The sequence below is a fragment of the Haemaphysalis longicornis genome, unplaced genomic scaffold (assembly GCF_048455015.1).
Source record: "Haemaphysalis longicornis isolate Haplotype H1 unplaced genomic scaffold, Haemaphysalis longicornis Haplotype H1 scaffold_2, whole genome shotgun sequence".
NCBI classification, from domain to species: Eukaryota; Metazoa; Arthropoda; class Arachnida; order Ixodida; family Ixodidae; genus Haemaphysalis; species Haemaphysalis longicornis.
In genome coordinates, this window is record NW_027526295.1 from 185,714,561 (window position 1) to 185,740,711 (window position 26,151).

The following is a 26,151-nucleotide window of genomic DNA, read 5'->3' on the forward strand; positions in this document are numbered from 1 at the left end:
GTGCAAGGGTTTCACATCAATGAAATGAAAGTATACCTGGTGTATTTCAAATTGCTGACAGCAACTTCATTATTTGCATGCCATCAGGTGCTAGTTTAAGTCGTGCGAATGAAAGGATCTCGTGCACCGAGGAGACCAGCTGTAAGGACACACGTGTAAGGAAGTAGCTTTATTTTTAAAAAAGTGGAGGGTGGGGGCGCTTATTAACAGCACTGCCGTCGGGGTTCCGGCTGGCGACCGACGGCACACACATGCAGCAGGGGAGTCCGTGGCGCATAGCGAACAAAATGCGAGAAAAATATGCGCCGGTGGTGGTCGCGCCACGGTCCCCTGCGCACACATGCGTCGGTCAAAACGGCCATCACTCGGGCCGTCTCTTCCCGCCTAGGTCTTTCTGAAAGACAAAAAAACAAAAGTTTTTTCCAGTGAGGGGGAGGGAGGCACACATGTGGTCCTGCTGCCGCTGTCTGTCAGCCTTTCCTCTTCTTTATTCCTTTTTTTTTTCTTTTGGCAGCAGCAGGTACCTGCATAGTAAAAACAATGTTTGCATGAGATGGGGAGGGTTCCTTGCAAGATAATGCATTCCAAAGTAGAAACAATATTGGAAGTCTGAAATATGGCTCGAATGGGAATTCTCAACCAACATACACATCTGTTTGTAGCAGTGCGTTTGCAAAAACAATGTATCCATGAGATGGAGTATGATACACACACACTTCACTTTGCAACACTTCACAATCAACTGTTGCCACTCTGCTAGTAACCGGGTTCCTTGCAAGATAATGCATTTCAAAGTAGAAACAGTATCTAAAGTCTGAAATATGGCTCAAATGGGAATTCTCAACCGACATACACTGTTTTTAGCAATATTTGCTAACGTTGAATTTCATTTCAGCAACACCACCTTCTCAATTGCTTTTTTTTTTTTTCTGTAGACTGCAGATGGGTCTCTGGTCAACTTGCATGGCTTGCGAAGTATTTCTACAGCATTAAGTTGGTGTTTTTTATTTTTTCCCCAGTTTATTCAAACATCCTAGGATGCTTAGGGGCACGGACAAAAAGCCGAGAAAAGGCTTGACAGGAGTCTGTGCCCCCTACAAGGCATACGTGCCTCTACAAGGCATACAGTTGCAACAAATACCCTCTTCATGACTCGAATGTCTGTATTATGACTTTCTAGATGAGCCGCCATAAAAATACGGGATTGCATAGCGGAAGGCAGTCATCATTGTGAGGTTCAAAGTTGAGTGTTTTAGAAACCTCCAACAAAACAGTTGGCCGATTGAACGTATGACACATGCTATAGAAACAACCAAGTCTATTTCTAATAGACCTACCGAGACTCTTGTAGGGCAAACGATCTCAATATTTTACTTCCGGTCTTATCGCTGTACTGTCTAGGTCTACAAGTTTCCTCATAAGATGTATGATTGATACAGTTCTACAGTTCTACCGTGAAAGCATTTCCCAGTCGCATTCATATTAGGAAGCTGTTGTCCATGGTCGTCTAGAGATTGCTCGGAATGTAACGTGATACGCTGATGTACGTGCCTCATCAGCCTTGCACAATTGGGATGAAGATAAGGATTATCAGCACTTGTAAGACAATAGGCTGTTGGGACAGCAGGTGACGTCTGCAAGTGGGCGGGCAAGGAGTGACAAAGGAGCATCCTGGTGGCCAGTGTCACGTGCGGAACGCTGTGCGGCATTGTCTTGTGGGAAATCCTTGAATGCCCATTGATGTGCTAAAGCATTCACGAAGGTTGCAGCAGTAGCTGCAAGGATGGAAGTCTTTTGGTGCCCCACTTCATCTTGGTATGTAATTTGACACATTCATGGAGCTATTACTAATGAAAAAACCAGGGATGAGCCTTTCATTTGGTTTTTTAATTGATAAGAAAATTACCCTTAAGCACTTGGAAAGTATTCATTTTTGCTCCATTCATCCTTAGTGAAAGCTCTCTGCATTTATTTCCCAACTTAGCATGCATGTTTAGTACTGGTACTAGTAATTGAACCAGCAGTGCGAAACCATAATTTGTCTGCTAAAATTAGTGGTTTATTGCACTGAACATTACAGCTCCTTTGCTGCTTTAGGTGCAGTCGGTTTATTAGATGGGAAAGCCTGGAAAGAAATGACAAACTTTGTTACTGTAAAGCTGTGACAGTTTCTCAGGGTTTTTTTTTTTTTCTTCTTGTGTGGTCTGTTTCGCAATATCCTGCGTGATAAGTTGTGCTTTCACTTTGAGCATAAAACGTCTTTAAAAAACTACTGTCACATCTCTCCTCATGCCACTTGTTTCTGGGATTACTGTTTTTAAATGAGCTTTATAACAGAGATGCAACTTATGTAGACACGAACTGCTGTTCCTTACACTTTTCTTGGTGTCAATTTCATTAATTCATGGCACTGCCACAGATGGTCACCAGTAAGTTCTCTGCACTAGTCATATCTTTTGTGCTGGGCAATTTCTGCAGTTACATTTCCGCGATGGTTTCTCATTAAATTGCACTTTTACACAATGTCCACAAGCTTCACACTACTGGATTCAGTCCTTAGCCATTTTAGCGATTCCCTGCCACAAAACAAGATCCGTTCTAGTTCAACCAAATGTTCCTTCTCACATTGGGGATTTACCCATGGGCCCGACAAACTTGAACTGAAAAATAGTACTGAGCGACTCGTGTAAATTTTTCTTACTGTGATGTTTTCTCAACGTTGTACAGACCCATTGTAGCTGTGTTATCTGCTGAATTTAGGTTGATGACAATTCCTCCTTCGTAAAAACGTTTCACTTTTCGTGCTTCTCTGACGGAATATTTCGTCTAAACTTAGCTTCTACCACTTCACACCTGGATAGACTAACTCATAATGTGGCGCTCTTTGCCCTAGTTGGCCTTGCGCCATAAACATCCAACCATCATCATCATCTAACTCAATGCCCGAGCTGTGATGCCTGCGCTTCAAAGATACTTATCAAACAGTCTGTCTGGATGTTCAAAATAGATGGCAGAGCAGTGACAGCTCTAACAGGCAAAAATACATTAGAATGCACGTAAAGGAGATAAGCACTAGTGCAACTAAAAAAAAACACCCGCCGTAGTGGCTCAGTGGCTAAAGTGTTGTGCTGCTGAGCACAAGGACACGGGTTCGATTCCTGGCTGTGGCGGCCGCTTTTCTGATGGAGGTGAAAAGCAAAAACGCCCGTGTGTACGAGATTTCGGCACTTGTTAAAGATCCCCAGGTGGTCGAAAGTAATCCAGAGCCCTCCACTACAGTGCGCCTCATCGCGTGTGTTGCTTCGGCGCATTAAACCCTAAAATCAAAATAACTAGAAAAAAACTAAAAGCTCTTGCACCAGTCATAACAGAAAAGAAAGCTCTGTCAAACAGAGGTGCAGTTGCAATCCCCTTTCCCCATTTTAAAAGTGATCGTTGGAGACTTTGGAGAGTGTCCTCTACAGTCATTTACTTTGTAGTTTTTGCGGAAAATGCAATGGGGGTCCATGATAGTCTGCTCAATGGTCTGCTAGGGTAACGAATGCACACACCTTTCATGGTGGCTTATGGGTAGGGCATTATTGAGCACAAGGTCTCAAGTTTGTCTGTTGGCCAGGGCTTTTTTGTGTCAGATTTTGATGTCTCCCAGGCAGTCTAAATCGTTAACACTCCATAACAGCACATATCGGAACCCACAGGCTGCTCCAGCACAAAACCCTAGAGGTATAACAATGCAAAAAAATGTATAATGCATGCGACACCGGGGGTTCAGACTCAACGTATTTTTCTTCGTTTATAATCAGCCTGTTTATTCCACCCGTTTTTGGTCGTTCACATCCCCGGTTTGGGTGAACACGATTGTTCTCTAATACCTCATGACACATAATCCATGGCATGACTGCCAGACTATTCTGTTTTAAGAGTGCATAATTGAGCTTTTATCGTCGTCACTAAATTGCTAGAAAAGGCAATGGACCCAGCTTAACCAAAGGAACTGGGGCTGAGGGTCCTCACCTGATGATGGGGATGAACGCGCGGTGAGAAGATGCAGGGGGGCCGCGGTGCAGTCACCGGACCGGGGAGGATGGGGGCCACTGCTGGACAAGGCGCGTCACTTCCTCGCGGATCTCGCTGATGCGCAGTCCGGTCAGGCCGCCGTTCTGGCTGCGCAGCGCCTCCAGGCAGGCCACCAGCCGCTCCTCGGGGATGTCCGGCATGCGCTTGTGCAGGGTGCGGGCCAAGCGCAGGTAGCCCGATTTGCGCACCAAGCCCAGGCAGATGTTGTCGCCGCCGCCGCCGGCCGCCTTGTTGCCGTTGTTGCCAGTGCCGCCGCGCCCTCCGGAACCCCCACACAGTGTGCTGCTGCTGGCGGTGGAAGACACGCTGCTCGTGGTGCACTGCAGGAACTCGAAGTCATTGACGCTCTCCGGCCGCGGCATGGGGGACGCGAGCCGCAGCCGAATCAGGTCCAGGATCCGGTCAAAGCCGTAGTCGGGCTCCGGCTGTGCACACACAGCCATCGTCGTCGCCCAGAACAACGTTGGGGGAGGGGGAGGCAGAAGTTATTACAGCACACTGGCAGCAATTTTTTTTTTAGTCAACGAATCGCCCTGAAAACTAGTGCCAGACAGTCTCCACAGTTGTGGCAGTTCCACAAGTGGTTTATCACATATGCAAGGCTTCTCAGACCAAGAATCCAAGTGAGAGTTTTGGCAGTTCCAATATACATCTGTTATCTGCCTGTCTCTTGCACTGAAACTCATTCCAAAAGCTAAACGCCAGAGCTCTTCTGAACCATGCCCAGGTGTCACACCTGACTTAGCTTGTCCTGGACAAGGAGGCTATGCCTGGACAGCTGAGCCACTCGACAGTACACTAACCCACAACAGTGAAGATTGTATATTTGCCATAATATTGGACTTTGAGCCAAGCATATTTTGCATCCTGCAATAAAAAGAAGGAAAAACACTAAATTCTAGCTTGCTACACTGCTCAAATCCAATAAACCTGGGGCAATGCTGTTTGTGCGTGCACACCCAATTTGAAGTGGAATGAATGTCAAGCTCACCCACGCCAGATGCTGGAGGCCCACCGAAGTCTGCAGTTCTTCAAGCCCCAGCTTCTTGTTGCGGCTGGCCCGCTCGAGAGAGTGTGTAAAGGTGCGCTCCGCCCGGTCCCGGTGTGCGGTCAGCTGCTCTGCCCATCGGCGCCAGGGGTCTGTGAGCTCGCTGAGCAGCTGGACGTCGCCGTTGGTCTCGCCAAAAACGTCAAAGTACAGCTTCGACACCGCCGTGTTGCGCCGTTCGGCGATTTCAATGATGCAGGAAAGATAGTGGAGCATAGTGGAACGACAAAACTGGAGCAGCTTCACTGCCTCGTCGTGACCGGGTGAGGACGAGCCCTCTGGAGGCTCGCGGGGCGGCGCGTCTTCGAGTTCGGAACGGTGCTGTTTGTCAAGATCTACGTACGTCTGCAATGAAACGGCAAAGGCACGTAATTTGCCTTGGATGGACAGCTGCCAGTGCGTTATACCCCAGAAATAGAAAGTTGAGGCATGGGTTCAAAGCGCAGTGTCACATTTAACACGGCATGTCTTTAATTAAGCAAAGCGTACGTGGTTTACAAATGACAACGCCATTAAAGAATGTGAACAGTCCAGAACGAATGGTTTCCACAGTTCGTGTATCTGCCCTGTTGCACAAGAATCCGGAAATTTCTCATCAGGCACCCATCTCCGACCGAGCTAGTTTACCTGTTACAAAACCAATTACCGTGCCTACATCAGTTCAGTTCCGTTGCTCAAGCTTGCCACAGCTGTAGCAGTTCGTGACGTCAGCCCCGTTGAAATATTTGATCTGAGCCCGCAAGTTGCTGTGTACAAATGCGAACAAATCGCGCGGGATGGGGCGATTGTCAATCGGCGTCTGCGCTCACCTGGGCCGGGCCTTCATGCGCCGTCGACGATTCCTCGAGCAGCCTCGCCTCGGCCCTGTTCAGCCGCGCCCGGAGTTCGGCCATCTGCCGTTTGAGCTTACGCTTTTGGTTCTCCATCGTGTTGAGCCTGCGCTCCAGTTGCTCGACCACGCTGAGCTCAACCACAGGGGCGGCCCGCCGCAGTACCAGGCCGAACAGGAGCGCCAGCGCGAACAGGAAGATCTCGTAGGTGCTCGTCATCGCAATCTCGCTAGCTACTACTATACTACCGCGTACTCTACGAAAGCGGCTACTGCGCTGCTGCTAGACCGCCGCCGGCACCGCTCGATCAGTCGCAACCCTCAACGTGGGGTACAATTAACGCTCTCCGGGGTAAACTAGCACGACGTTGTCGACCGGCAGCGTATTGTTAGCGTTTAAGGATACGCAGGGGGGACCCTATCTACGATGCGCGCTACGATCCTCGGCGAAGCGAATTCGGCTGGCAAGACACGGTGGCGAATCGTGCATTGCGCAGGTCAGATTCGAACGGCAGCGCGAGCGGCACGCGTACGTGCGAGATCTTTTCATCATCGTCGTCGTCACTCCACCGGCGTTCGCGCGGCACGCAGTTCAAATTTTTTGGCGGAACAATAACGTCGTATAGCATTTGCAGACGAAACAAAACCATGAGCAGACGGCGCCACAGCTGGCGCCGTGTGCTCCGCTTCTCGTAAAGATTTGCCATACAATTGCGGTTCATTGCTGGAAAACAAGCGGTTTTATGAACTCTTGAACCTATGTTTTCATTGGTTCAATTTTTTTGTTGTTGCTAACACTGTTATTAAAAACATTGTTTTTTGCAAAAATTACTGTTCCAGGTGGTGGGCGGTAACGTACGGTTCGACAAGATGACAAATTTTTGCTCTTTGACTCTTTGAACGGCTGTTATTTGCCGTGGAAGATATTTTACACGTGTACGCTTTGAGTGGTTTTTACCTGTCGTTGCTTGCGGATATCGTAGCCGCGTTTGCTGGCCTGTCTTGCGCGCCGCTGTGTCGTCTGCTACTGCGCGTCGCTGTGACTTTCGTGGCTTCGACGGCGTCTGTGAAGCTGCTTGACGCATTCACACCAGCTGTACATAACATCGCCTATCCCGTGATCCAAATGAAACAAGCCTTAGCATCTGTGCTCGATTCACTCGATGCCGTTTACGATTAAAAGATCCACCCCTCATTTTTTTTTTTTTCTGGATACTTTTCGTAAGTATATAAAACTTGCATGTACGAGAGGCTAGTCGTCATTTAACTTCTGCTCAAACACTCGTTGTCGGAACTTTTTTGAGCATTGATTGGCAAGACACGCTCGTTTGTGGGCACTTTTCGGGGCTTGCTGGCAGGTGGCAGCTATAGCGAACGTGCGTCGACAGCTTTTATTTCACGGCCTATTTTATGAGAGCACTTGCGTGTCTATCGTTTCGGACGTTACGGCCGTAGTTTCATTCTTTGTCTGCTCTTAATTCGTCTTTCAGGTAGAAGCGCCGTTCGTGAATCCTACTTTTATGCTGCCACCTCCGAGTCGGCTTTCCCGCAAGACATCGCCGCCGCTGTTCCCGCCGCGGCAAGCCGGTGATCGGTGATCTGGGTCGAAGCTGCTACGTGCGTGACGTTACATCGCGGCTTTCTCCTTCGAGGAAATCTCGTTAAAAAGAGGTATAGACGTCATAGAAAATATTTGCACGATGTGGCGCCAACGGGGTTTAATTCGCCACCACGCAGCGTTTGCTTATTTCGAGGGGGCGGGGAGGAGCAGATATAGTTTACCTTGGCTCCACAAATTTAGCATATGCGGAAAAAGGTTCGTCCTGGGTCACAAATTTTGTTTTTCTTGGTGTCACATCGAAAGGAGCGAAGATTTGTTTGCCCTCTTGCACAAGGCGCAGAGTAACTGAATTCGGCTGCTATATTTTCCAGGTCATGGCTAACGTTTACTATGTTTCATTGTATTACGGCTTTACGAAGAGCTGGTGCAGTTGTACCAGGGTTGGTACCTGACAGCATTTTCATTGTTTTATTTTGTCTTCAGCTTGTGACAGAAGAATGTGTCAGCAGAGACCCGGCCGTTGTTGCTGTTGCAAGCATCTTGGCCAATGGGAAAAGTTTTCAGTTCGCGTGGCTAATATCTGAAAAAAAAAAAAAAGAACACACACACACACACACACACACTTTAGAAATGGGCTAACAGAGAAGGAATGGGACTATGCTGGATTTTTAAGTACAATTACTATCTAGTAACCTGGCCTTCCTTGCATCTGTGCAGCGAGGGTAGTTGACCAATTTATGTTCTCATTACTTATTTGGAAAAAAATGCAGGCCACATTTGTTTAACGAAAAGCAGCTTGCTGAACTGTGAGGCACCATGTGGTCTGAAAGAAAGAGTGCTGTACCCTCGATCTACCGTGTGTGCTCGATTTTAAGCGCCCCCTCTTTTTCCATGACCACAATGCCCCAAGCGAGGGGGGGGGTGCTTAGATTTGGAAAACCTAAACCACGCACCCCCCCCCCCACCCCCGCCACATTTTTTCGAGGCCATATCTTGATGAGACGGGCGCAAGGAATATTGTTTTATTTGGCGAACGTTTAAAAGAAAAATGGGTGCAGACAGTGAACCGGCCGCTTACGTATGATACTCGGTCACCATTACTATCATTCAAGTCCGTTGTGCCCTGTGGGCCGCCCCTTTCAGTTCAGTATGCCCCAACAGGTTGTCTTCTGTTTCAGTGAAATAATTTGTAATTGAACTTTATCAATGACTTGGCCACAATGTCAACTTGGGCCCGCTTCCACGCGTCTGAAATCCACCTTGCAATGGTTGCTTAGAAAAGGGGGTGTTTATATTCACATGCAAACTTTTTTCCAAATGTTTTTTAGAACCTGGGGGTGCTTAAAATCACAAAAATATGGTAATCATGACATCAATGGACATCAGTGGGTGGGGGTTACATGCAGCTTTGAATTTCCAGCTGTCGGTGTAACAGGGGCAAAATTCAAACTCTGATTGTGGCTTAGCATGTGGTTGGTGTACCAGTATAATGTTAGTTTTGTATATGGTGATTAGAGACCAGATGTACCAAGATCAGAAGTTTGTGTGTAGCAGCAAAAAAGGCTGTCACATTAATGTGCAGTAAATATTTTATAGGCACGACACCTGGTGCTCTTCTGCTGTGACGGCACGCAAGCAGTTTTTTAGCTCTGAAACAGACGGTGCAATTGTAATAAAAAACTCGCTTTCTTGTTCGGTTTTTTCATCCATTTCTATGCCTGCCCCATAGTATTCGCCCCGAGCGCGAACAGAGTCGGCCCCTGGCGGCGGCGGGACGAACCGCTCCTAGTGTGGATGGCGCTCTCGCGTCGTCTGCTTTTTCACGTTGCGTGCGGCGCAAGACGCGTGCTGCACACGACAAAACAACCAATATGTGTGCTCGTTTGGCAGTAAGCAATGGCATAGTTACCTCTGCTTGCGCATTTCCTCTAGAAACGCAATAATCAGCGGCCGTTGAGGGTTAATGCGCTGGTTTAATTCCACGAAACATCTTCGCCGTGGTCACCACTTGAGTGTGAACCACGGAGCAAGATATCCGTGGTGTGAACATTGCTTCCACACATTGCACTTTTCGTATTGTTGAGTGCAGTCGTCTGCCGTTTCGGGAACGTCGAAGGGTGCTTTTTGAAGGTGGCGTGGTGATTATTTAAAGGATAAAAGTTTCGTACGCGAAACGGGTAAGAAGCGACAAGACCTGTGCATACGCGTGCAAATTCCACACCCTTGTAAAACCGCGCTGTGTCCTTATAGAAAGAAGAAACAAACAAAAACATTTACACTGCACACGACCCGTGCGCTATCGCCCATACATTACCGGACACGTATTTTACACCAGCGCCTGTGTGATCGTGTCCTTCCCGTATATTTCTAAAATAAATACCATTTTTGGACAGTCGTTGTTTACACTGAGGAGGAGTAATAAACATTTATTCAACTGTATCGAGTTGCTAATTTTACGTATTATTTAAAGTACGTTTCTATGGATGCGCAAGAGTATTTAGGGGGGATTTTCGGTAAAAGTAAGCAGTTGTGAGTTTGCGTCTGTCATGTGGCATTTCGTGTGTCATTTTCATATATATCATTTTCAAATCCGACATGAATCACCTTGTCGAGAAACGTGTCTCACTTAGCATAACCAAATGCCTAATATGGTCACGTCTTAATTAACCTCTTAAGGTGGACCTAAGTTTAAAGAAAGAGGAGAAAACGGGTAATATAATGTACATACGTTGATGCCCACATGTGCGAGGGGTGTGTGCCTTGACTCGCTCTTTTTTTTTTTTAATTTTTTCCCACAATGCTTGCTTTCAATACATTTTTGAAAAGGCGAGCCACAATTCCTGGACAATCTCGGACCGAAGGGGGGTTAATTAATTTTGAAAATACGCGTTAAAGTACTGCTTTTTCACCGCTACAGAACACAACGCTTAGTGTAGTTTCGATTATAAGTTATACTGATAACCATAGTTCGGCTTTTCGCGTTACATGCGTTCTCTTCTCTCTGCTCTTGCAACGTTGGCAGGACCCCTCCCCCCCCCTTCTCGAAAAAAAAACAAAGAAATGCACAGAATTTCATTTTTTAACCAATCCTCAAGAATTAAATGCCAAGACAAAGGCGATATTCAGTTTACAAAACAAAGTAGTTACCGGGAACCCGTTGCGCTGATTCGCAACGAGAAATAAAAAGGAAATGTTTTACTACATCTGCAACAGCGCAACTTCATTTATTGCCATCTTTAGGGTTCGTAAGCGACCTTATACGCAAGAATGCAAACACATCTCGCTGTTGCAGGCACCTGTTACGCAAATGGTCAACAGAGCAGCCGTAACAGAAAATTTGTGCTCGCTGTGAGGTCCCAGAAGCAATTGGTTTGCACACTGTAAACCTTTTGCGAAAACCTAGCTAAACATGAGATGTTGATTGTACTGCGTACGTTGACAATTCAATACGCTAGTTCACTTGCGACGAAAGCCGTAAATAAGTGATCTGAAAACGTTATTCATCAAACCTTCGTTCAGAGTCGCTAAAATTTCATTTAAAAGACCCGTTAGAGCGGTTACATTTATATGTCTGCGCTGATCAAAATTCAGTAATTTTATGTTGCCTTTTGAACACACAAAAAATATCCCAAGCTCTTAGAAAGAATTTCGGGGCAGTTAAGTAGTGTTACCATTTCAGGGCATCCCACAAATGCAAGAATGCGTCATGCTACCAGTGAAAGCGCTTGAGATTGCCGTTGTAAACTGAATTTCAGTGATCGAGGCTTCCTGATTTGTTTCTGCTTATGCTTTTATTGAAGGCTCAAAGCCATAGTCTGGAAAGATCGAGCTTGCTACGAGCCACAGCGTAGAAGTTCATTGTCACAATTACAGCCATTCTGAGATTCCCGATGAGCCGTCGTTTTTTTTTTTTTTTTTGGCGTAGTAATGAAAACTGACTGCCGCTTCCATGCTATACATTGAACGTTGAGGAACCGAACTACAGCATACCACTCTTGTTTGCACCTTTCGTGCGCACATACGGCGAGAAAAAAGCACGAAGCGCGCCCACAGTGTGCATTCTTACGGGCCGCTCAGCGGAGCATCCACACTAGCAGCGCGACGCTGTCGCCACCTACATGTCGAGCTCGCGGCGAATAGTGGGGGAGACATTGGGCTGTTCGAGTGCGGTCGTTGGTTCGGTGCTTGTTACCATAAAGTCCTTTTTTAGGCTCTAATGGTTTTTTCAGTACAAGCATGATCAGAAATCGGTATGTACTAGTAGCTAAAGAATGTTATTGCATCGAATAGCCTGAGATTAGCTTTGCCTAGTTACCGCAAGCTGTTCGTGTATGTCCTGTCTTAATTTTCCTACTCAGCAAGATAGCTTGGCTGCAACTTTAATGTTGCAGAAATTCTTGTCATGTGTACAAATGTTTATATCTTAACAATACAGCGCAACAGAACCAAGGACTTAAGCTGAGGCACACAGGACGAGTGCTGACTTCCAAATGAACTTTTATTACAGAAACATGTCATATTTATAAATGCATACGCACACTTACGGCGAAGAGAGTTGACCCAATAAGTAATGGATAGCAACTATGCAAAAAACACGAGATGTAAAACAAAACCCAAAAGGATTACCCCCCCCCCCCTTACCCCCTCGTGCTAAGCACGTGTTGTGTCCTTTGAGGTGACCAGCTATGTTGCGTCGTCTCGCCCGTGTAGATAATCAGGTTCCTTGGTGGACAGGGCTATAGAAGGAACGGGGACACAATCTTCGCCTGAATTCTTTGTCTCTGTTGCGCTGTATTAGGATGGATTACGAACTCTCCCAATACTGCACTCGGCTTGAAAATGTTGAGTTTTCTGCAAACTAATCAGATATCCATCTGCTTGATTTTCTCTGCTCTTAAAATAACTCCATCCAAAGGGGCGATAACATTGGGATGTTATCAGTTTTGATTTAAGCAAATATAGGTGGAACCCACCAATTGTGCTTTCTGTCCCCCCTGTTTGCTGCAATTTCACTGAGATACCTAGTTGTGCGCTATGATTTGGAACTGCTTTTAGGTACTGTTCTATTTTTATTTTTAAGCAACTGCATACTTAAGCTCATGTGCTGTTCCTAACGGAGGCCCATGACCAGGCAGAGGCATTTTGCAGTTTCGTGAAATTTTTTAAATGCAATAACACTTCAAAGGGCTTTTATTTTCAGCGGCAGCCTGTTAGACACTCTAGAGTTGTTGCCAAACATAGCCCTGTTTTCGTTTCCTCGTTCTTGGTGCAATTTAGATGGTACCTTTTGTCATTGCTGCAGGTAACGAGGGAAAGTAAAGGCAGGGAACGGTCTTTGTGCCAGCAATATGACGGACCAAGTGGCTACTACAAGCTCGGAGGGCCCCTCACCAAGGACACATCTTCTACCTCTTAGGTACAGTCTCAACGCAGGGTCTTTACCCTTTTCACGTGTACAAATCAAACCGCGGTGCATCCCGAAAACATCATTTTAAGGTTCCCCTTTATTGGGTCAAGTTCACGACGAAGACAAACAGTCTGGTTATTGTTGTTGTTGTTGATCCTGATAATTAATGGCGCATACCCAATCAGGGGATCGGCCAATCAACAGGATTGTAAAAATGAATGGCATTCTTATCAAATCACGAGACGCCTAGTAAAGATAATTTAGATCAGTTGGTTTTGAGAGAAAAAAAAAACTGGAAAATCAAAGCGAGGATGACCAATCTCAATCATAAAGAAAATCGTTCGGAATTTTCAATGTAGCGCAGGAGAGCAGAGCATATATCCCGGCGGCAGAACCCCGTTTCGGATGCTTCGAACGATAGTATAGCCGGCCCTGTTAGGGATATCCCCAAACTGCAAAGCGGCACCTCCAGGGACTGACGTCTCAGTCGGGAAAAACGTTGGCATGTCAACAGGTAGTGTTCGACAGACTCGTCTTCGTTGCAATAGCTGCACAGAGCTGTTGGCGCCAGACGAGACCTGTGCAAGTACCTATTTAACTGGGGTACTCGACAACGTAAGGCTGTAATAACCACCTCTAAGTTGCGTGAAGGGCACCATTCAGGTTTCCATGAGAATTTAAGATGATTAAAGTCACTTAATGACAGTAAAACCGATTCTTGCTGTTCTCGGAGTTTCAGCATCCTACGGTACCTAGCTGCTGTTATTAAAGGTGTCGGCTCTACGACGTCTACTACAGGACCAGAAAGTGCTGTCCTTGCTAGAGAGTCGGCTATCGTCCTTTCGCATCCTCTTCTTCCTCTTCGTCCACTTTCTGCTGGCCACCTCTCGGTCGACCTCTTCCTCTTCCTGTTACAATTATATACCGTAATCACCCGATTCTAACGCGCACACTATTTTCCTGGTGAAAAAACTTGCCCTTCCGATTCTAATGCGCATGGAACTTTGTGAGCAAGAAAAACGAATGCGAGATAAACGGGCAATTTATTTCTCGAAGTAATCTCACCCATCTCCCTATTCTTCGCTCTCCGCTGACCACAACATCTCATCCTTGGTGCCGTCAAGCGTGTTTGCGATGCCACACTTCATAACGAACGTTCAACCATGATCGATGGGATCGTGGCCCACGCCTCGCACGCCCAACCTGCGAACTTCTCCAGAGGCGCGCGCTTCAACCGATCACTCGTTTTGAACGCGCGAGAGCCGCTGCTGCCATTGCTGCTATCAAGTGCGCAAGTTGAACGAGATGACTATTTGTGTGAACGCCGATAGAAAAGCCTAGGCGCCTATGCTTCCTGCGTCCGAAAAATTGTTGCTAAAAGCTTTGGTGCCATCTTGAGATGGCAATGGGCGAGACGAAATTTCCGTTGTTACGGCAGTTTCGGTTTCGTATCCGATTCTAACACGCATGCGATTTTTGGACCTATTTTTCCGGGGAAAAGGTGCGCGTTAGAATCGGGTAATTACGGTAAAATGTTCAACAGCAGCGCAGTCTTTGCATTAATAAACAGATAACTAGCAATTTATCTAGGTGCATGGGTGCATGAAGTGTTCAGTTTGCTTCGGCCCTCCTAGCGGTGTGCTTGTCACCGCTTGCATGTCATCGGCCTTGTCTGTCACAACTGCTGGCAGACCGGTTTCACTTGCAATAGTGTTCAAATGTGGAGACATTGTGCCCAATCTTTATGCGATAGTTTCCAAACTGCCCTAGAAGCACTATTATTAAGTACACAAGTGCTTACTTTGGTATTCGGACATTTTTATAAAGGTTTAATAGACATGCTCAACTGTCTTGCATACACTTTCGCTGTGCACCAGCGAGGTGCGGACACCAGTCTGTTTCCCACTAGCCAAGCGTTGCTCTTCCCATTTCGCTAGGGCCCGCCTGGCGTACAGCGTGGGCCACGTGCTGAACGACCTGTGTGCCTCCATGTGGTTCACCTACCTGCTGGCCTACCTGACCTTTGTGCGGGAGCTGCGAAGCACCCTGGCCGGGGCCCTGCTCCTGGTGGGGCAGGTGGCCGACGCCGTGGCCACCCCCTTCGTGGGCATCGAGTCCGACCGCGACGACGACTTCTGGCTCTGCCGCTACGGACGGCGCAAGACCTGGCACCTCATTGGTCAGGGATTGTGCGCTTCTGATCTTTGCATGCTTGTGCGCATATATGCATGCAGGAGTAGGTGTATGTTGTGTGAAAGGGGGACGTTTTAGTTCTTTGTGGGGGTGGAGTGCACTGATGCTTGAGCTGCTTTGGATGATCAATGAAAAGCCAGGGTGGGACAAGCTTCTCTAGTGGCGAGGCGTGCACTAGGACCAGACCAATTGCGTCTACAGGCTGTGGCTTGTCTGTATGTGACTGTAGCTTGTGGAATACTTTGGAGCTCCTGGGGGTGACCTAGCCAGCTCGCCGGTGTAGACCATTACGCTAGCTCCCGGGACGTTAACCATGCGGGCTGTTGTACCCACACCAACTCGGCGAGGGTTGCCGATATTAGAACACAGTAAATAGTAGTGCCGAAGCACAGCTATGTATTTGGGATCTCCCAAAACATGCGAGCACGAAGCTCGACAGCATTCTTGGATCACGCCATTCGGTTATGATTGTGAATGGGAGACACTGACGGTGCACGACAGAACGGTCCACACCTGAGATGCGTTACCAACCGCGACCATGCTCTTTGTAGTATTCTGCCAATCTCTCCTCTCCAGTCCCGACCTACATTCTGACTTTCTCTCGCGTGCGGATGTTTGCGGATCCCAGCTAGCATGCAACGTGCAGAGTGGCTTTGCCATCTTTCAGGGCACTGCTGAACTAGTGGTGCCCTTTGACATCACGTTCTCGGGTCTTTCCGCATCCCGTCTCTTCCCAAAGCACGCACTGATTCAGGATTGCGGGTCTCCACAATTCCCACAGGCTGTGGCACTAGCATTGGCAGCACAATGCTTTGCGAGCACTGCTAGTGTTCTTGAACGAAGACGGAAGTTGACCACCATGAGAGTTGAGCAAAAGGCTCGAGCATTCAAAATGCACTTTGCAACAGAGGTAGTTAGGTTTGGCTGACACCTTGAAGGGAGGTAGACCATGCTGCAGTAGTGTTTTTGGCCGACTGAATGACGAAACTGGCACAAAGTATGGCCAGAAAATTTTGCAAGAAAACGTATGGCAGAATTGGGGTTCAAGCTGCAACCCTCATAATCGTGCCTCCTATATGGCATTACACATAAAGTATGCGTATAATATGTGTGCGTGTATATATATCTCGCATTACAGTGCATTTAAGCATTCTGCAATTGCAGCCATCCTTCCTTCAAGTGTCAAGTAGAACTTACCGTGAACACAATCGGTGCCATCCTGTAGGCCAGTAAATCTGAGCAACATAGCTTACACACATGTGGTGAACATCTAAAGCTGATTATTGCATATGAAGCTGTTCCTACACACAGAGCCCCACCATCGAAAACGAAATTGTAATACTGAAGCAGTGCTAAGAAGGCTAGACTGAAAGCACCCCGCATCAACTGCAGTTCATATTTTGGAAAATGTGCCGTACTGATGTAACGTAATCTCAAACATTTTTGCTTGATCTGACCTGATTGCTCTCTGCTCTTGTCTGATTATACCTGATTACTGATGTAATGTAATTTCTACTTTTTGTCTGAAAAGACCCTGCATTTTCGACCCTGCTGTCATCATCACCATCATCATCGCTCCACGCTTTTCCCACTGTGCGCACGCAGGCACCCTGTGCGTGGTGGGCAGCTTCCCGTTCCTGTTCAGCAAGCCCCTGGGCAGCCACCCGAGCAGCCAGGAGGCCGAGTTTGTCTACTACGCCGCCTTCATCGTCATCTTCCAGTTTGGATGGGCCTCCACCCAAATCTCGCACCTCTCCCTCATACCCGACCTGACGCCCATCCCCCACGAGAGGGTGGAGCTCAATGCCATGCGGTGAGTCCGAGTTCGTCGCTCCTTCTTTTCAACCCAAGCTTGAGCCAAGCCGGTGTGGATTGATGCGATGCCGCCGTGACGCAGAGTCTGCCTCCACTGCAGAACGGGGGCCTCGAAGGCAAAATGCAACCTTGTTCAGTTTAAAATAACTAGCCTTTGGGTAACTCACTCTGCTCCATCCAGCCACGGTAGATGCTTTTAATGCGTAGCATTCTTTGCCGAGTAGTAGTACCCCCACAGCCAGGACCGTGCAACACCCTTCATTTCCGCAATAGTGCAGATGCCACGGAAGTTCCCCCTGCAATCGCTGTAATGGCGTAAATAGAGATAACTGGTCAAACAAAATTTTGAAGAATGGGAAAAATAAAAATATAAAAAAATTACGAAAACTGGCAAACCGTGTAGCGCCCTGCATTTCCACAATAATGCAGATTTCGCCAAAGTTTCACTTCTAAACGTTATAATAACGTCAATGAAGATAATTGGTCGAACGAAATTTTTTTTGAAAAACTTAAATAAGAAATAAGAAATAAGAAATTTAAGAAATTACAGATGGCAAAACGTATAACGCATGGCATTTCCACAATAATGCAGATTTCGCGAAAGTTGCACCTGTAATTGCTATAATAGTGTAAATGGAGATTATTGGTAGTCCTGAGTTGCAAATCCCGAGTGCTGAAATGGGATTGGCAGAGCTTGTTTAGGCATTCTTTTGCAAAGAGCAAGGTAGGACCATACATTAGGATGCCTTGTCTTGGTGAGCTAGGGTAGTCGTTACATTTATGAAGGCGAATGCCACTGTCGTTTGTTGCCATCATACATACACGTGTCCAAGGAACGATGGCAAATACGGTATGATATTCCCAGCAATGGCAAAGTGAAGAATCTGTCTGTTGGCTTACTGTTCACAGTGCCTGGCTCTATCCAGATGGCTCTATCCAGATGGCTCTATCAGTGTTCTATCAGTGTTCTATCAGTGCTCTGTCAGTGTTCTATCCAGATGGCTCTATAAGTGTTCAGGCAGTGTGTGGTCTTCTCCATTTGTGATACTGTTTTATGCAAAAAAAAAAAAAAAGAGGAAGCTGGAGGGAGAAAAGTTTTCTTTAATCATTTATTTCCAACCTAACTGTTGCTATAAAGTAAAAGCTCTTGGAATAGCATAGAAAGCTATACCTTTTAGTGTAAACAGCTATTCATACTTTACTGCCCTTTCGAGAGCAATAGCACATGCGTGTGGTATTGCCTGACTGTATCAGTGAATCCTGGTTGTTGTAATGGTGCTATGCGTGCTTTGCAAACCTGTTTTACCCTCCCCATTTTTTTTACTTGCGTTGATCAACCTGTGGGTGAAACTGCTGCAAGTTTTTGCTCTTCAGTTGGTCCTTGCAATGGAAAAGATGGCTTATTGTGGCATGTTTGCGGTGCAGTGTTCTGCTCGCAGCTTATTCCCTTGTGTAGCCAGCCGTGACCAACCGTCTTTCAACTGGCAGGTATGCCTTCACGGTGGCAAGCAACGTGGTGGTGTACACGGTAACCTGGGCGGCCCTGGGCATCTCAGGCACTGACCACGAAGCGCAAGTTGGGCCCCCTGATGGCCACGTCTTTCGGGACATAGTCCTCATTGTGGTACGTGGGGTCTGACTGCTTGGTTCATTGCATTTGTGGATTGGCAGATAAAGTGGCTTCGATACAGATGGCAGCTTGGTGGGAAACTGTCGTCCTGTTCTTCCCAGTGTTTCCGAAATGTTGATGTTGGGCAACTGAGTGCTTTGCCAGGGATTTCTTTCTCCAACTGCAAATGGCGTGCATCTGTGCAGGTGTTCATAAAGGCTTTAGCAGCACAACAAGACTACAGCTGTTGGGTGCTAGTGCACGCTTCTAAAAACGGATTGGCAAGAGCCTGATGTTCAATGCTGTGGTTAAACGTTCTTTTTCTTGCTTGCAATGTGTTCATGAAAGACCTATTAAAGAGACTCTCAAGCACTTCATCTGGTTCTTGCTTGTCTCTACTTGCAAATTACAGCAAAGGGATATTTCAAGGGGGACACTGGTCTTAAAACAACTTCTTTTAATTTTCAAATAAACTTTGCGAAAATTGTCAGTCTTGCTGCTTTTTCCCCACTGATTTTGGATATGCCATTATTTTTCAGTTTGTCAATTATTTCCCAAGATAATTAGAGCTAATTAGCCATTTTGGTTTAACAGTAGACAAAACAGTGTTGGTCGTAAAACTGTAATCCTTGCATTTTCCAATACTATGTACCCTGGTGAATGCAGTAATCGAAGCAGTTTTTAGATGCACGGCTTGGAACTAATTTTACAGCTCATTAAACTTCGGTGTTTTAAATGAAGACTCAAAATGGTTCCTTGCCACCAGTGCCACCAAAGTTTGATGTCCAATCTCCAAAGGGATTGTGTAACTTGGGCCAGGGCTTTTTCCAGGCCAGTCTTTCATAGATTTCAAATTAAAAATATAACTTGGTGCTGACATGCTGACACTGTCCACAAGCTTCTAAGCAGAGTAAGTTGTCATGCTAACATGTTTTTCACTGAGAATGCCTTTTCTGCCCTGGACACAGTTAATAGCAGAGGACCGTGGGACTTTTTAATGATCCCCATTTCCAGTTAATGTGATGCAACAAAATTAGCAGGGCTCCAGAGGATGGTGCTCCTTCCAAACAGCATGGCCTTCCACACGCTGCATAGAAGATGCAATTTTGCGGACACAATGCAGAAAAATAACAGAAATCTAGCCATAGCTTTCAGTAGAATTTTAGGCTTCAAGTTGTAGGTGATAGTGAAATGGAATAGGCGCAAGGCTGTTTGTTTTTTGGCTGGTGGGCCTGTGGTGTTATGCTACCATCACTGTCAGTAGCAGTTGCACATAGCAAACTGATTTTCAATACTGTGCGAAACTTCTGCTTTACTAGTGTGAAAATGTGCCTTACATTTTGGTTGCACCTATCACTGGCGACTGTTCTAAGCAATATGCGTTAGTAAGAGCCAACGTTATTTGGTGGTGCTTACATTTAATGGCTCACATGCATATTAATTCACTTGCGATTTTTTTTTTTTCTTTCTGTTGTCACTCGGAGGCCAGGTTTGCACGAGCTGTTGAGCCAAGTCTTCTCCTTGTGTTGGGCAATGCAGGTGGCAATCGGGGCCTTCTTCTCGGTCATTTTCCACATAGTCGTTCGCGACCCATCTCGCGGGGGTCGCCGGGAGAGCCGGTCCCGCCACACAGACGAGTACATCCGGTCACTGGTGCTGGACCGCTCGTGCCACTTTACCTGGAAGGACTGGTTCAGGGAGAAGGGATTCTACGTGGTGAGTGCTTGGTGCATGCATACTTACAGCCCAAGGGCTAATGAGTAGTAAAATATAACGGTAATGGCTGTTGGCCACATTTATCTACCAGTGCAGTGTTTTGAAATACAATCGTCTGCTTCCGACTGCCATGGTAGGGTCGAAACTACAGGGGGAAATTAGGGAAGTTTAGGGGTGAAAAAGTTGTGCACTTCAAAGGCTGTGTTGTGTGCCGTGCAATGTCATGGTACTGCTGTGCTTAATTCCTATTTCTCCTGCACCGTAAATGCACTGTAAAGGCATTCTCTAAGCCTGTGTGCACGCTTGTAAGCGTTCAATATTTCGCTGCAACCAGCCTGTTTCCGTGATGCAAATGAAATACGATTAAAGCGAAATTCATAGGAGAGTTGTAGACCGTTTTATTTTAGGATTCCATTGTAAATAGTGCAAACTACATGTTAACAAGCTTCGAGTTGCGTAATCCTGTAAAATCACTTGTTTTGTATTTAATGCTCACAAGCTTACATGCAGGGTAGTCTTCCAGGCTTTTGTACAGGAAAAGGGGTGGGAGAACATGTACGTAATAAATTTCGAGTGGAACAAATTAAGATCGTTATCTTCGGGAACTCTTCTGTTATTTTGAAACGACCTCCTAATGTTGCTGGTAAACTGGTAGTACAGTGCGCAAAACCCTTGTCTATAACACGGAGTTCAACTTCAACTAGTTACCTCTCAAAACTTCGGACTCAAACTTGTCACAAAAAACGTTGAGGTCAAAATGTGTGGTTAAGACTTCAGAATGACACAATAGTTTTCTTTAAATGCTTTTCGGCCGAGGCAAGATAAGGCTATAAGTACGAAACCGGTGTTATAGACAAGTGTGTTGCCCTCTGTACATACTTTGGCACTTGGAGTGACGTGCTTATGAACTGATGTGTGCTGTCATTTTCTGAGCTCTTCGAGATTCATTAGTTCTGTAGTTTGGCCAGAATTTGTAAGTGCTTCCAATCCTTTTGCCACACACTTGCGTTTTCGTTTCCACAAAATGGCGAATTGTGTCAAGTGTGTGACTGGTGTCGCAGGTGGGTGTCGTGTACATGTGCACGCGTCTCTACGTCAACCTGAATCAAGTGTTTGTCTCCATATACATCCAGCGCACTCTGCTCCTACAAAGGGTGAGTACCAACCGCTTCGATTTTAAGTGCTCAGGATTGTACAAGACGAGCGTTACAGTTCAACCAGTTTTGTTGCCCTTGAAAAGGGGCTGTGCAGACAAAATGCAAGTTTGTTTTATTTGAAAGATTTAGTGTTTTACAGGGCCCTAAGCGCTTGTTCGGCAGCAAACGATGCTTTATTCACTGAAAAATTTCAGTTCTCCTGATAAATCATGTGTGTTTGTGGCGTCGACAATGATGTATCCAGAGCAGGGCCTCAAAACTAAAGATAGCCTGCTGACCAGGGCTAGCTGCTACCGTCTCACGGATGACCGTTCGGTTATCTTGTTTATGACCCACTTGCATAGATGGTGCTGCAATACCGCTAAAGTTAACTGAAGTGCCAATGTTCGCACTTTGCTTTTGGCCGGACTTCTATACCTACCGTATTTTATTTAGGATTCATACGAATCGTTTCCTAAACCGTAAGCTATGACTTGACAAACATGGTCATGTAAGTGACCATGCCACGTATGTCTGTTGGTCAGTGTTCTGTGAGACAAGTTCAATGCGTCCGACGGCTGTGTGAGGCAGTGTGAGCCGGGAAAGTGCCATTGTTTACGTGTTCGTTCGTAACTTTTGTTCACCACACAATCCTTACTAGAGCACTGCACGGGCCCGAGCCAGCCTGAAAGCCCGGGCCCGACCCGGCCCGCCCGAAGTCAATTATCGGCGGGCCCGGGCCCAGTGCCGCTGGCCCGGGCCGGGCTCGGGCTCGACGCCTTGGGCCCGGAGCGGGCTCGGGCTTGAATTCATAGGCCCGGCCGTTAATAGTTCCGACGTGAAGTGTAGAAAAGAACATAAAATTGAATATTCTAAGTACACTTTTACGCGCTTCTTGATGTTAGTTGTACATATTGTTTTAAAAACATGTTTTGCTAGGGCTGATAGTCACTATACTGTAACTTTAATGACATTTCATGTGCTGCATCAAGATTTTATATTTTGGTGTATAATATATCAAAGATACGGTTACAAGGAATGCCCTAGCGGGGAAGGAATTAATTAAGCCACCCTGGAGCTGTACACCTATGTCTATGTACTTGTGTTTTATATGTCGAACCAATCTAAATGCGGCTGCCATGGCTGGAAATCAAACTCGCGTGCTAGAGAAGTGCCACCGCCTAACAACCACTCTAGGGAAAATATTTCAACGCACGCACATAGTCGTGGATTGAAATGGAGAGCAAGAAATTTCATTAACACCAACTTGTGACCGAAACAACCACATGAAGTTGCCAAGAGTCTGGTCATCAAAGGTGATGGTGTCTCTTGTGTAAGAATACAAGCTATTATTACGCCCATGTGGCGTGAACTGCAGACGGTGTGAGCTAAACTACGTGTACTTTTAGACCCTTTTTTTTTGCGTTACAATTCGGGTCGTGCTTGTACAGACTACATGCTCCGTCTGATTTCCCGCTACGAAGACACTCGACCAAATATAATAAACAAATTTTCTTCAACGTCTAAGACCAGGCCTGGTTACACACATGCGGGCCCCCCCTAGGCTCAAAAAAAAAAAAAGACCGTGCCCGGGCTGGGCGTGGGATTGAGACGACGGGCCCGGGCCGGGCCTGGGATTGAGACGACGGCCCGGGCCAGGCCTAGGCTTGAGACGACGGGCCCGGGCCGGGGCTAGGCTCACTTATGAATTCCCGGGCCGGGCCCGGGCCCGGGCTCGGTGTTACGGGCTCGGGTCGGGCTCGGGCTTCACAAAACGGGCTTGGGCCGGGCTCGGGCCTTAAATTCAGGCCCGTGCAGTGCTCTAATTCTTACTGCTATAAAAAGAATGTACGCTAAATTTAAGTGCAAATAGCTCGTTCGGCAAGCCTATAAGCCCTGCCTAATATGTGTTTGCTTTTGCCAGCCTCAGCCAATTGCACAGCTGGGCATATGATATCATAGGTTCTATTGCGGGAAATGAGCTAGTGGGTCGCATGGCCATTCCCCCTTTCTATAATTTTACAGCTTATTTGAGCGAAGTTTACATTAAGAGTGGGGTCAGTATGATTCTAATGATGCAATTTTTGAGATAAACCAAACTTGTGTTGTCTGCATGGCCTCTTTAAGGCTAGCGAAAACGTATGCACAAAGCTGTTTTTGTTTTTAGGTACCCTTGTACCTTTTGCATCTTTCTTGTAGGCTGTCAAAAGTCTGTCGGAGTATATATGACTGCTTCTGTCGAATTTAGCTCGAAGTTAGTGAGGCAAACTTGACTTGACACGTCATTCTTCTATAAGCACTGTCCATAATTGCTTCCATTCTCATTTTCTTCTTTGTTTCAAGGTTGTGTGAGAACGTAAGTCCTGTAAAACTTGCCAGGTTTGACGCGAGAATGTTTGTTTTTCACAGTAGTGTGGACTGTATGTTCCCTCTCCTCGCAGGAAAGCATAGCAATCATCCCCCTGGTCATGTACGTCAGTGGCCTCGTGATGTCGCTGCCAGTCAAATTTATATCGCGGCACATAGGAACAAAGGTGAGCTCTTGAGCACTTACTGTATGTCTGAGAATGTATGCGAGAGCTAAATTCATTCACCGTGACAGGTTCAGTTACAGCGTGAGGGATGACATGCCGATTTGTCATTGTTGCATAGCAGCAGAGTGGAAAACAGGCGCGGTATCAATTGTATATAGCTAACATGTTGCCAGGCAGAGTGGAAGCCAAGCGCAGATTTTATTTTGAACAATGCAGCTTTCAGGAGTCTTTGACTGGGCTAGTTGGCATTTGTTTTTCTTAACCCAAGTTTAAAAAACATGGGTAACATATCTGCTGTCTTTTCCTTCTTAGTCTGCACTGTTAGGTCTGTGAAAGATATTGCATATTACCTGGCCTGGTTCTTCAGCCTTCTGTAAGCTGCGAGCGAGGAATTAGTCTTCTTTGCTAAACACTTTTGGCTAGCCATGCGTATGTTCTAGCATGAAACTGTTGTGCAAGTTCTTATTATTGTATGTCATTGAATTCGTGAAGGTGACAGTTCTCGAAAGCAAGCAAAACATGTCTAGTGGTGTTGATTCATGCGTGAAGCAGTTGGTTTATGCAGAAATGCAAGCTCATACCTAGAAAAAATTTTTCATTCCTTGAAAAAGAGGGTTGGTACCGCATTGACCTTCCCATTATCAGAAAATTGACCCAGGGAAGGTTTGAGCATTAGTGGTTCAAACCTTGCTGCCATGTTCTTGCTGTCGTGCCAGTTTGAAGATTCAGCGCATTGTTTTCAGCCAGAAAACAAGAAGGTATAATTCTTGTTTCGTTAATGAAATTTTGTTGTGTCTACAAGTAAAGTGCAAACGTTTAAATTTCATGCTATTAGTAAATCTAAAGAAGTTTCCAAATCTAGAAATGTAAGTGGGTAAATCAATAGTAGTTTATCGATGTGTTTAAATCTTGAAGTTTTCTCTTGTGAATTAGGCGCTTTCAGAGTGAGCACTGAGAGCTGGCGCCATCTATTGAGTAGCAGACACTTACGTCCTCTTTGCTTTTGTTTTTTTGTGCAGTGCTGATTTTTCAAAGCACTACTGGTGTCACATGACGCGAACTCGAAGATACAGCGATGGCGTGAGCATGGTGTGCGACCGCACCACGGAAACGCCACTTTTCTAAGGTCTTGGACGAGCCTACACGCGAATTTTTGGATATTAGCAGCACTGACTCTGAGGACAACTTGTAATCATTGGATTTTAGTATGGAAAGCAAGAGTGTGTGAAACCAGCCGGAAACCTGATAGCCCTGTTCAACACAAGCCCCAGAAATGCAAGAGTATCTAAACTAAATTGTGCTATAAACAAAAAAGAGTGGAGCAGAAAGCCAACGTTTTCTGCGATGCATGTGTGGCCAACCTATGCTTCACAAGTTTGAGGAACTGCTTTCATCAGTGGCACAAACCCCAACCAGGGCTACCTGTTTTTTTTTTTTTTTTTTTTTTTTTTTTAAGTCGGGAAATCAGAGTTCAGCATTTCACATTCGCAGGATTGTTGCTGTTTTTTTTTTTTTTTGTAAGTCGGGAAATCAGAGTTCAGCATTTCACATTCGCAGGATTGTTGCTGTTTTTTTTTTTTTTTTTGTAAGCCAGGAAATCTGAGCAGCATTTCACATTCGCAGGATTGTTGCTTTTTTTTTTTTTTTTTGTAAGTCAGGAAATCTGAGTTCAGCATTTCACATTCGCAGGAGTTTTGCACTTCTAGTATGTGTACAACTGTACATCTTCGATTTTTTTATTTTTTCTGTGTGAAGCAACACTGATGTTTTTGCTTTTTTGTTTGTCGCAAAATTTTTCAGTGCAGGTTTTTTCTTTTTTTCCACATAAATATTCTTTTTTGAAGCAATTACCATTGCAAAGGAAATTTGCCCTGCTACATTTCGATACCATATACACTTGTACGTTGCATACTTTTTGTGACTGGGAAAATATTATTCGCTAGCCTACCTAAAACCACAGCTTTTCCTGGGGGCAGGAAAGTGTTTTTGAAAGTCCATTGGAGTTTTTAAGGTGTTAAAAAATTTTTTAAATAGGCCCTGGTTTACAATAAAGCATTGGGTTTTGATTTTCCTCCATTCTTTATAATGGCAGCTGCAAACTTTATTGCATTGAAAAAATATTAAGCGGAACCATTAGTTTGTTTGTGCAGAAGTTGCACCCAAGTGTCGTGCTGATCTAGTGGTGCTTTCAGTAACAGTGCTTGTTCATTTAAACTGCAGAAAGAA

General features: G+C 45.9%; 2 protein-coding genes across 6 annotated transcripts in view; one reads left to right on the top strand and one right to left on the bottom strand.

Moving 5' to 3' along the window:
- LOC144169635 (major facilitator superfamily domain-containing protein 12-like) overlaps positions 1-26,151 on the top strand; it is a 58,768-nt gene that overhangs the window by 22,493 nt on the left and 10,124 nt on the right. For 4 of the 5 annotated variants that reach the window (XM_077698898.1, XM_077698897.1, XM_077698899.1 and 1 more), the window contains exons 3-10: positions 7,445-7,625; positions 12,818-12,931; positions 14,860-15,101; positions 16,721-16,928; positions 18,419-18,554; positions 20,079-20,255; positions 21,317-21,409; positions 23,833-23,925. In XM_077698898.1, the coding sequence (XP_077555024.1) occupies positions 12,864-12,931; positions 14,860-15,101; positions 16,721-16,928; positions 18,419-18,554; positions 20,079-20,255; positions 21,317-21,409; positions 23,833-23,925 (1,017 nt within the window). In that variant the 5' untranslated portion in view covers positions 7,445-7,625; positions 12,818-12,863. Of the gene's footprint in view, positions 1-1,666; positions 1,816-7,444; positions 7,626-12,817; positions 12,932-14,859; positions 15,102-16,720; positions 16,929-18,418; positions 18,555-20,078; positions 20,256-21,316; positions 21,410-23,832; positions 23,926-26,151 lie in introns of those variants that run through there. The other variant, XM_077698901.1, reaches the window with a different exon arrangement.
- LOC144169637 (uncharacterized) lies at positions 157-6,637 on the bottom strand. The gene is made up of 4 exons (XM_077698902.1): positions 5,935-6,637; positions 5,069-5,470; positions 4,015-4,502; positions 157-524 (listed from the first exon to the last, which is right to left on the bottom strand). Exons 1-3 carry the CDS (start codon positions 6,172-6,174, stop codon positions 4,068-4,070), a joined length of 1,077 nt encoding a protein of 358 aa, XP_077555028.1. The 5' UTR covers positions 6,175-6,637; the 3' UTR covers positions 157-524; positions 4,015-4,067.